General features: G+C 37.7%; 1 protein-coding gene across 1 annotated transcript in view; it reads right to left on the bottom strand.

Annotated features, from left to right (window-relative positions):
- Window positions 1-433: 433 nt before the first annotated feature.
- The window catches only part of ZNF385C (zinc finger protein 385C), a 1,443,898-nt gene continuing 1,432,372 nt past the window's right edge, over window positions 434-11,959 (bottom strand). Inside the window, exon 7 of the mRNA XM_044054735.1 lies at window positions 434-831. Coding sequence (XP_043910670.1) covers window positions 449-831 — 383 coding nt within the window. The 3' untranslated portion in view covers window positions 434-448. The remainder of the gene's footprint in view (window positions 832-11,959) is intronic.

Here is an 11,959-nt window from a genome sequence, read left to right as displayed (position 1 = left end):
AGTCTCTGGGTCAGGAACCTATCCCTCTAGCATGTTTTGTTCATTGTGATGACAAGATTTGCTCAGTTTTGCCAGATTTTACTGTCTAGTCCAAGACCTGAACATAACAAGTCGAGTAGGCGTGCTTAATATTTGTTAAGGTCAGGCCACATACCACTGTAGCAATTAACTAAGTTGTTTTTTTCCAAATTTCAGAGTGTAATCACCAAGCTCCATGTACTACATTGTTATTATTATGCAATGAGCCACCTAGTCACATTTGGGGGCATATATTATTAATGAGCTTTAGTATCTGCAGACATAAAATATCAACATCAACACCATTTGCCTCTGTGTATGTATTTCACTGGTGTCTAAAATAGAAATATTTATAGGCCTGTGATTACCTTTCAGGAAAACAGTTGTGGCTCTTTTCTGTACTGAATGCATAGCATAATTGTTTGATTTTCTAGTATATCATGAGTCTTTCATTATAAAGGTAACAAAAAGCCTTACCACTGTTGTGTGCTTCAAGCTGAGATGCTGAGTTGACAGTTACTTTGCACACAGGGCAATGGAGATGTGATTTGCTTTTCTTGCCTTCTTTCTGGCTTTGTGATGTGGATGTAATACTTATGTCTAACCCATTCTCTATGCATTCGGTGCTCACTATAATGGCTGGGATCATGTTGCCATCTGGTGTACCCTCAGACAATTCTGAAGCTGGGGGTGAAACCAAAGATGTGACGTTGCCCACCAGTTCAGTGGACGATATGCTCGAGTCTGGAGTAAGCATCACTGTGCTGTTCTCAGCCTCCATTTCCTTCAGATCTTCTGGACTGTCCTGCTGGGCTGAACATAAAATTAAAATAAGCTGTAATAAAACTAGTTAGTGATGAATGATAATGCAACACCATTTCAATGGGGCGTACATGACCACCACGTATTACCAGTGAGCATGTAACGAATCAAGTTAAATACAGTGACATTCAGAATATGATTGACTACCTAGATTTAGGTGACAGGCTATGCAGCTTTGACTGTGACAGTAGTGCACCAGCCTTATTACACTGAAGCAGAAGAAGCCTGGGTACAATGTTTACATCACACTCTTCTTTAGTAACAGACTGAATTCACTACGTTTTGTTCCTTTACAAGTTTCGAATGTGACAAACAGATAAATATATCACGGACACTTTAACTATATATATATATATATATTTATATATACATATATATATATATATATATATATGTATATATGTATATATATATATATATATATATATATATATATATATACATACATATATATATATATATATATATATATATATTCACTCAATTTATCTACAATTTATTTATTCAAAATGACTGTCACATCTAATTTAGAAATGCATTTTTGTTTGTGTTAAGAATTAGGATTCAGGAAAGCTATAGCTCTGCATTAAAATTACAAAGCAAATGCTCTTTTCAGTAAAAGAACACTGCATGGCTGCTTTAATTTAATTAGAATGCGCTAGAAAATATACTTGAAACTGGATCTGTTTACCTGCTTTAACTTAGGTATTTCTAAATGCTGTTCTTTCTGATCCTAGACCACTGATGACACACATCTGAAGGAACACCTTCCATGGTTGGTTTCACAGTAATTAGGAATGCCTTCACTTCTTTAAGTGGCATAAACATGCCCAAATTATTTTGACTTTGCTTTTTGTTTGCAATAATGTGTTTCTGTAAAGTGGCACACATTTTTTGAAGTGCAAATGCTGCTGTTTTTTTTTAAATAACAAATAATACATTAGTGGTATGCAAGCTGTGTAACAGTTACCTTATTTTAAAGGTAAGCTATATAATTGCCATTCATTTTTGTATGTCATCTTTGGTAATAGGTAGCCAAATGCAGATGAAAATAATGCTTTGACTAAAAAATCTAAATGCTGTTGACATCACTGAGTAGTCAGCCTTCCAGATGCACTACAGGGGAAGTCACCACACACAGTATAAAATCTTAGATGCTGCACAGCTGACCTGCACATTTCCCATAAAAGATTTGGCATTACAAATGTTAAATGCTTTGAAAATACAAAGAAAATTAATCTTATAGCCTCAACAGGTGACTGTGACTTTCCACAATATGATTCTGATGGTCCAGCACCCATCTGCATTTGGTCTGGGATGATTAGCTATCTGGAAGCTGTCTCTGATTTTGAATAGCTTTAAATGCTTCTGACTGGTGGAAAACTCAAGCATGAGAGAGTCATTGGCTAAACAATAAGTCACATAGTAGAGACCAGGAGGTATACCAAATAAATTGCACATAAAGCTAATTATTCACATTTATTCACTTATTTGAGGATTGTTTTGTGTTCTCTCTATCAATCCTCAGATGAATTTAGAAAGAAATAATTTTAAATTTGACAGCTGACTCTTGACAACAATGTAGTTTTGTAGTCTTGTACCTCAATCAGTAATGTGTTCATATGTAGTTGCTAGGCATGCAGTCCAAGAGACCACTGAGGTGCAAACATAATTTATCAGTTGCCTCAAAGCAATGTCTAGTTAATTGATTTGCACAAGGTCATATAGTAGGCAAAAGGATGCTGAGGGCATCAAACCTTGTACCACAGGAAGCAGGTTATCAACAGCACATAGCCTTCATCCTCTGTACTATCAGGCAGACTAATCCTCTTTGCTAACTGCCAGATTTCCAGTGTGAATATTTTATGCCTCAAAAAAGCACAGTCCTGTTGTGTAGTCCTTCAATGCCTATTTATTCACAACTGTGCAGATTTTGCCTGACCATCTCAAGTTAGTAAATTACTTTGATTTCATCTAAAAACACATCAGAGGACTTAGAAGTTGGTGTGAAAATGTGTTATGATATAAGACTGAGAAGCAGCATAACTGCAGCCTTTTGAACAACATGCAGATTGTCAGGATAGTTGTTTTCATGAAACAGTCCCACGAAGGATCAGTTTAAGTGTCATTATTAAATTATACTGACCACTTAGGAGACATTCACAGTGGTGTATAGTGCATAAATTAGGTTAGAGAGGGTGTAGTGACCAAAGTCCTGAAATATCACAATCAAAAAGGGCAGCAGTTTATGTAACACACACTGGTGTAATAAAGAAATGCATAGCAGTGTCCACATCAGTCTCAATGTAATGCAGCTTCTACGTGGAATTCAAAAACGAAGCATTCATCAACACTGCACACCTAGTGAGTTAAAATACAGAAAGCAGCAAACAGCACATGCAAGGGGCAATCTGACACTGTAGTACAGTGCTTCAGCAGGAGCACATAGTCCTGAAGGCAGCAGGCTGAGTTAAACCTCATATACCAAAGTATAACAGATAGCCACAAAGATGGACACAGAGTATGAATGCACAACAATGGGTGTGACAGCATAAGTGCTAGGAAAAAACACTTACACAGACTGTACTAGGCAAAAATACAGCATAGATGCCACAGAACAGTATTGTGTATATGGTAGAACTGCACAGGAATGACAAGGTCAGGCAGCACAAATGGCTATCAGTGATAGGATAGTACATGTACAGTGGCTCCAGTATACAACAGAGTTGTGGAAACACAAACCAGCAATCATAGTTACAGCATGGCACATGACAACAGGATGCAGAATTAATGTGAAAACATAATACAAAACACAGAAAAAACAATATCCAGAGGTAGGCAGATCACCATGGAATAATAAAAACCACAAATAATTCCACATGAGCCACAACCACCAGTATTAGCAACACATGGGGAAGAAATACAGGCTACAATGACAACAGTTAAACAAAAATAGATTTCTAAACAGTATTAAATGGATTTACTTAATTTAAGCTATTTATTCACACAAGCAAAATATAGCTGTCTTCCTTCTGAGAGCCTTCTGTCAGTTGTGAGGCCATGGACTGAACTACTGTTGTGATTTTAAAGGCGTCTCACTGTGTCATCATTCCATCTACTCTATGGTCCTCTACAGATATAGCAGTTAAGCAAAGGAAGTGAGAGTGGAGGGAATTATATTGCCAATGTCAGGAGGAGAGGCTGAAAAGCAGGAGGGCCACTTCCACTGTCACCACCAAAGACATCAGAGCAGCCAGCAGGCCATTATAGGACCTACACCAGTATGAGAAATGCAAGAAAATAGCTGGAGAACAGGATGAGGCTGTATACACTTATGGTTTCAAGAGTTGTTTAGAATGGGAGGCCTCATGGGCACAGGCTACACAGAGAATATTGTGGGGAGGTGTATAGAATGCTCTGGGTGATACCTTGCTGGAATTTCAGTGAGGCCTCTGGTTCTCATGTTATTAGTTATTGTTTATTAATGAGTATGTTTTTGAGGTTCCCCTGAATTCCAAGAAAGGAGTATACTTCAGCTACCACGAAACAGATGGGTACTTCCACATCATCCAGAAGTTTAGATAAGACTGCTGCAGTGTCCTCTCCTCAAGGTAAAGAGTCTGCTGGTGTATTTGGGAAAGGTCTTCCCACACAGGTGGTGCAAGAGCAGTAACCTTTATCTCCTGCTGTATTTTTATCACCATGTGCCAATGTACCCCTTGCTTCTACTGATATTGCATACAAACACACACACAGAAAGCACAGACATGCAAATGGCACACACACATGCATGCATGCACAAATGCACTCACATGCACACAGTGCACACACATCACATACCCGTGTGCACACACCCACACACATGTGCGCACATGCATACATACCCATACGTATGGGCGCACACACACTGACAGACAGACATTCACACATAAGCACACACTCAGAGACAGACATTCACATACATACATACACACACTCACTGGCAGACATAAAGGCAAGTACACACACACACACACACACACACACACACACACACACACACACACACACACGCATGCACACAGCATGCACACATACATAGACACCTACACACACACACACACACACACACACACACACACACACACACACACACACACACACACACACACACACACACACACACACACACACACACACACACACACACACACACACATGTGCGTGCTTGCATGCACACATCCAGGCATGCATGAATACACACACACACACACACACACACACACACACACACAAGTCAAAGTGTGATTTGAAAGAAAGGAATAATGTCACAAAGCCCAGGGCTGTGGCATATAGGGACATTGCTCAAAAAACACTAACTACTTAAACTTACACTATTATTAGGCTTTTGGGTTTTCTCCCTAAGCCATATAAATTATATTCATTTTATTGCATAACATGCAGCAAGGCAAATGCTGTATATACAACCAAGTGACTTTAGAGCACATTAAAAATAACTAGATGAACATTTTAAACCATGGTACAAATAAAAGAAATGAGCCTACTGGAACTGCCACTGTGCATAGCTGAAAGAAAAGTCTCGGTCTTCTAATCATATATAACATTCCTGTGGTTGTAATAAGCAAGATATTACTGTAGTTCAAGATTCACTGCTGTTAATGTACCACTGGGAAAAGCTGCATTTCTTGATCAGGGATTTATTCCCCAGCATGTCCTTGGCTTAAGACTATAATAATATCTAGATATATGTTCTTTTCTTGGTGTAAGTGATGGCCCTGCTTACATCTGAGTGACCTTCCTAGCTGAATGCTTGACATGGTCTTAACCATTAATAATATTAATATTGCTGAGACAAACAAACTAGTTAATGCTATTCACAGGAACTGCAATAACCAGCTCTTAAAATAATCCATCTAGTACATTTTTCCAGGTATGGTGGTATGGTTTATTGCTTAACCCCCGCCCCCCGAAATCAATGCCCATTAGAAGAAATCATTTATCAAACTGCCTTGTTTATGTTACAGACATAAAGGAGACTATAATTGTTTTATTATACTCAAGCTGTATTATATTTAGCTTTTTTATTAACTTAATAGGAAAAAAACTTTGCTTTATCTCTGTTTCTACACTCATTTGAACAAGCCCACCAAGTTCCATCATATTTCTTAATGTGTTTGGCTGTTTATTTTACATCTTATTTGCTACTGTTTTATTATCAGAATCCCATTCTAACCTAAAAACCTCCTCATCAGGCACTGCTAGTGAATCTCAGCTAGGATGTCGTGCAACACTGATTTTACATAGTACACGTAGAAAATAAAACACCCATGGTCTCATTTTCTGATACCTAGACTATCCTACTATGGGGGACTAGCAGCCAGAGTCTGTCCCTGCAAGCAGTAATCACAGGGTAGAGAGAACTAATCTGAATAGGATGCTACACACAGACCGACACACACACACAAACACACATACATGTGTATATATACACACACATACGCCTATACACAATTTCCAGGATCACCAATTTACCTTTAAGCATGTCTGTGGAATGGGGGCTAGGGGGGGGTTGGCAGATTGACAAGCAAGAACCCATGTCAACACAGGGAGGACACACAGGAGGTGCTCACCTAGGACTAAGCTTGGGGATTAAGCACTGTGAGGCAACAAAGCTTGCTACTACACCACTTTGCAACCCTTGAATTAAACCACCCTAAGCATAATTATAATGCTACTTAATGTAATAAAGCACATGGTATAAATAAAAGCAACTACACAGAGAAGATGCTGTCTTCGATTCTGATGATGTGCTATGGACAAAAGTGCTTTACAACATATTAAAGAGCTGTGAATAATGTCAGCTGTGATTTACTGGTGAACGTTTTTGGTTTGCTGTATACAATTCTTGGAGACAGCATCTTCTCTGTGGGGTCACCTTTGGTTCTGAGTTTTTGGCACATAGATTTGGCTTAAAGCGCATGATATACTTTGTAGATGGTTAATCATCAAAATGAGAAGCCACTCTTCTGTAAAATAAGCAAACAAGCAGAAAGCAAGTAGAATGTTCTTTACCTCTGTTCTTAAACTGCTACACAGTCAAACAATGAAACAGGAAGGTAACAATCAAGCTAAAATATCTTTATGTTTTTTCCTGTTCCTTAAAACAATTATACTGTGTTTATAATTGCTATACAATGTGTTCATCTGAAATACCTTAATCATCACTACCTGGACCCTGCCGTTTGCTTGTGTTTACGGACACAATGCTGCTTAGCTATCTTGGACCTTGACTGCAAGTTTTGGTTTTATTTGGGGTAGAACACAAGTACGTGACAGCCTATGAGAAATTAATGCATAACAATAACAGTTTTTCAACTAGGAGGTCAGATGTTTGTAATTTGAAATTTTGAAATCTGAAGCCAGACCTTCCCTACTGAGCATATAGCCAAAAATGTTCAAACTGACTGCCTGTCAACCTTTCTTACTGACTGTGCCATTGTGCAAAATCAGGTTCCTGCAAATGTAGTACACTTAATCCTCTGACATCATGGATGAACAGTTTTTATTTAATTCAAGTTTATTTAGTTTCATTTATAGTACTTAATTTTTGATTAAAGGATCTGTGAAGTGAATGACAGAGAAAGCATGGTTAGAGATCCAGAGCACACTAATTCAATCCAAATCAAAGTAGTTCACAATACACTGCACAAGTTTGAGAAATGGCCTAATGGTTAAGGTGTTTGCCTTACAAACACAAGGTGCAAGGTTTGAGTCTCACAAGGGATAATTGGCTAGGTTTAAAATGGCTCGCAAGGGCAGTTAGCCTAGTACTAATATATGAATATATGAACATATATGAACATATGAATGTTAAAAGATCCAGCAGAAAAATATAGTCCAAATAGGACACTGAAATTACTTAATGAAAATCAAGTTATTACAATTAAAGCCACAAAACACTGCTACAAAACACTGGAATACTACTAATAGCAAATATCGTCACTGTAAACAGAAAGAAATTCATGACCAAACTATAGCAACACCTGAATAACAAATTATACTGTTCTTGTATAAAACATGACCCTTAAAACACAAAACATCAGTCTCCTTTAAATTTTAGCTAAATAATGCCCCAGAAAATGCAACTGCATTTACTCCGTGTAGTCTTTTAATTTCTACTATCAGCTTTTCTGCACATAGCCACATTTAGTACACTTCTCACTTCCTTCTATGACTCCTCCACTTTCCTGTCGTTCTTCTACTAATAACTAACTGTGATCAAATAATAATTTAAGTCTTTCAACACAAATTGTATTTAGTACATAATACCTGCCACTGTAAATACATAATACCTACCAGTACCTAATCTGTGAACTCAGTTTCCTTTGTATATTTAACAATAAGTGGAATATATGTATATAAAAATAAAAACAGCATATAAAATGACAGAGAACCTTTTATTAACAAAACAAAATACAGAGGCAAGTGCTTTCATGGGTAAAATCCACTTCATCAGACCATGTTTTTCTGCATTCATAAAACAGTCATTTATACCAAACTTCTTAATTCAGCTACCAATACAGATTCAGGAATCAAGTCACATGATCATACATCATTATCTATTTTATAAGGTTGTCTTCTCTTCAGTTTCAGTCTTAAAGAGACCTTATCATTCAGTCCGCCCTCCTTTTCTGCCTGTAAGTTTAAATTTATTTATTTTATTTATTTTACATTTGTTGACCGGGCTAGTCTAACTGGATACATGTCCATTTTCAGTAGAGACCCACGGAGATAAGCTCCATGGAACAAAAACATAACATCTCATATTCAAAACAAAATCAAATATACAAAAGCTCATATGTACAAAGTGTGTTACAGTATAGAGATAATTAAAGAGGGCAGACATTCATAACATTGTGCAAAAGAATTGCAGGTACAATACAATAAAAAGGTTAATACATAATGTAAGAATAAGGTAGGTTATAGTATAATGAAGTAAATATAAATATAAATATAAATGTGTTAATAATAAGAGGTTTTTATAATAATGCTTCCAGAGAATGCAATTAAAAGTATATAGTAGAACAAGGTTATGTTGTAAATTAAGGAAAGTAGATTTTGATTAATGAGAAGAAGATGATAGGCAGAAGCGAGATTAGGAGAGCTAGTTTCTTAGGCTTAGTACTTAATTTTTGATTAAAGGATCTGTGAAGTGAATGGCAGAGAAAGCTTCGTTAGAGATCCAGAGCACACTAATTCAATCCAAATCAAAGTAGTTCACAACCAGTGTGTTTTAAGGAAGATTTTTAGTTTGCTTTTGAAAAGTGATATAGAGGGTAGTGAGGAAAGTTCACTAGGAAGTAGGTTCCAGTATTTTCTAACAGTATTAGAGAAGAGCAAGTCCCCAGCCTTGTTGCTTGATTTATAAATATCTACAAGAAGTTTGTGAAATGATCATAAGGTCTGCAGATTGGTATAGGGAATGATGAGGCTAGATAGTATAGGAGTATTGGTAGGTTGGTAGAGGGTTTAATGGGCAGTGGTCAGTTGGAGGAATTTAAGCTGATTTTGAAGTTCAAGCCATCCTAGCTGCTTTAGATTATGGCAGTGGTGGGTTCTGAATGGGTTTCCTGTAGCAAATCTGGCTATGTTGTTGTAAGAATGTTCCATCTTATTGAGGTTGTTTTTAGATATATTTGTATATATAGGTGAGGTGTACAGATTAGATGAGTGTGAGCAATAGTTATTCCAGTTGTAGGAGAAAGGAAGGGCTTGATCCTATAGAGAGAGCCTAATTTTCTGTTAACAGTTTTTAGAGTTGTTGTCTATGGTGATACCTAGTAGTTTGGTTGTTGGTTCAGGGGATATGAGGGTACCATTAATGGATGTAACTGTAAAATCAATAGGAGAGGACCTACGAGTAGGAGTAAAAAGGAGAAGTTTGTTTTTTTTAGGGTTCAGGAGGAGACATCGCTGTGTAAACCATTGTACAACTGTGTTGAACACCTTTTGGGTAAGGGAGTAAATTTCAGATTTGGATGTGGATGAGCATATGAGGGTAGAACCGTCTGCATATTGGATGCATGTAGCTTGGGGAATTGCTAGGTGAAGGTCATTGATAAATATCGAAAAAAGTAGGTGTCCTAATATGGACCCTTGAGGGACACCAAGGTTAACAGGCAGGTGGGTAGATAGAATATTGTGCCAAAGCACAGCCTGTTGCCTGTTGTCTAAGCAGGACATGAACCATTTTATTGCAAGTTCATCTAGTGACAGAGATTTAAGGATGTTTATAAGTATCTGGTGGTTTACCATATCGAATGCCTTGGACAGATCAATAAACAATGCAGAGGAAAGCATATTGTGGTTACGTTTTTTGTTAATACAGTCAGTAAAGGAAAGGAGGGCAGTAGTAGTGCTGTGGGAAGGTCAGAAACCATGTTGACAGCTGGAGACTAAATTATTTTTTATTAGGTGGTCAAGCATTTGCCTGTGGATACATTTTTCCATGATCTTAGCCAAAGGAGATAATAGGGCGATGGGACGGTAGTTGGAAAATTCAGTAGAGCTTCCACCTTTATGTAGTGGGATAATATGGGAGACTTTCCAGATACTAGGGATATGTCCTTCACTGATGGTTCTATTGATCAGGATGGAAATGGGATAGGCGATGGTTTGGCTGCCTTTTGTAGATATTCAGTGGATAGTTGGTCAGCTGAAGGAGAGAATGGCTTTAGTTTTTGGATAAGGGTAAGAATATAAGTTGTTGGGACTGGTTGGAGCTGAAATGGAGGGGGTCGGGTAGAGTCAGAGTTAGATTTAAGAAAGATATTAGGTGATAACTGACTGGCAAGTGTTTGAATGGATTCATTGAAGAAGGTATTAAAGGCATTGGCTATGAGCTTGGGATTTTCAGGGTCTGTGCCTTGTGGGTTTGGTGTGCCAGATTGTCCTGGGTGTAGTAGTTGGTTAATACTTGCCCAGAACTTTTGTAGGTTATTATGGTGAGTCTGCTGGAATTGTAGGTAGTAGTTTAGTTTGTCAGAGAGTACAGCTTTTTTAGTGTCATTTCTCAGCTGTCTGAAGTTTTGTTGGTCTACTGGGGTTTTGGTCATGCGCCATTTGTTCCAGTATTTATTTCTAAGATGGATTTTTTGCTTGGTTTCTTTTGAAAGCCATGGGGCAGATTTTGTTCTAATTCTGATAGAATGGGTTGGAGCATGGTGGTCTAATATGGTTAGGAAGTTAGAATTAAAATATTTAACAGTTTCCTCCAGTGGGAGGTATTTTAAAGGTGAGCAATTACATGCTCTAAGTTCACTTTGGAAGAGATTGGGGTTAAAGTTTTTCTTTGCTCTAATTGCCCTACATAAGGCTGGAATGGGTGGATTGGTCTAATGCTTGATGGTGTAGGTGAGAGAGTGGTCACTCACATCATCAGGGAGGGTATCAGCTTCATAAGGCTGGGGTTGATTATTTATAAGAATCCAATCTAAGGTGCTTTCTTTCTTATTGGGCTTGTTTATTCTTGTAGGGGAGGTAATGGTTTGTGAAAAACCAAACAGGTTAATATGGGTGGTAGGGTGAGTTCCACTACAACAGTTCCAGTCAGTGTTAAAATCTCCTAGGATTATGTTTTCTTGGGGTAAGTGTTGGGATAACCAGCAAAGGATATCTTCCATGATGGCACGGTTATTGCCAGGAGGTAGATAGGTACAGATAATATAAATGGATTTGAAAGTGTTAATTTGCAGTTTGGAGATAAGAATTTCAGCATTAGAGTATTGAGGTGGTTTAAAGTCATAGGTAGTAATTTGTAGCCCTGATTGAAATAATATGGCAATCCCACCACTCTTCCTAGCCACACGGTCAAGTCATAAGATATTATAGCTGGGTGAGATGATTTCATTGTCCTTAGTAGCAAGATTTAACCAGGTTTCTGTTAAGCATAGAATGTCAAAGGAGTAGACTTCCAAGAGAGAGTGGAGTTGTGCAACTTTGTTATTAATACTTTGTACACTGAGGTGAGCTATTAAGAGTGAGTTTGGAGGTTTGCGAGGGAATGAAAAGTAGAGAGATTGGGGTTGAGGTGTTGAGTGGAAGTAGTAATTGTTGGGCC

The sequence above is a fragment of the Protopterus annectens genome, chromosome 13.part0 (assembly GCF_019279795.1).
Source record: "Protopterus annectens isolate FY-2018-M chromosome 13.part0, PAN1.0, whole genome shotgun sequence".
In the NCBI taxonomy this organism is placed as follows: Eukaryota; Metazoa; Chordata; order Ceratodontiformes; family Protopteridae; genus Protopterus; species Protopterus annectens.
Note: the sequence above shows the minus strand (reverse complement) of the source record. Positions and strands in the feature narration are given on the sequence as shown.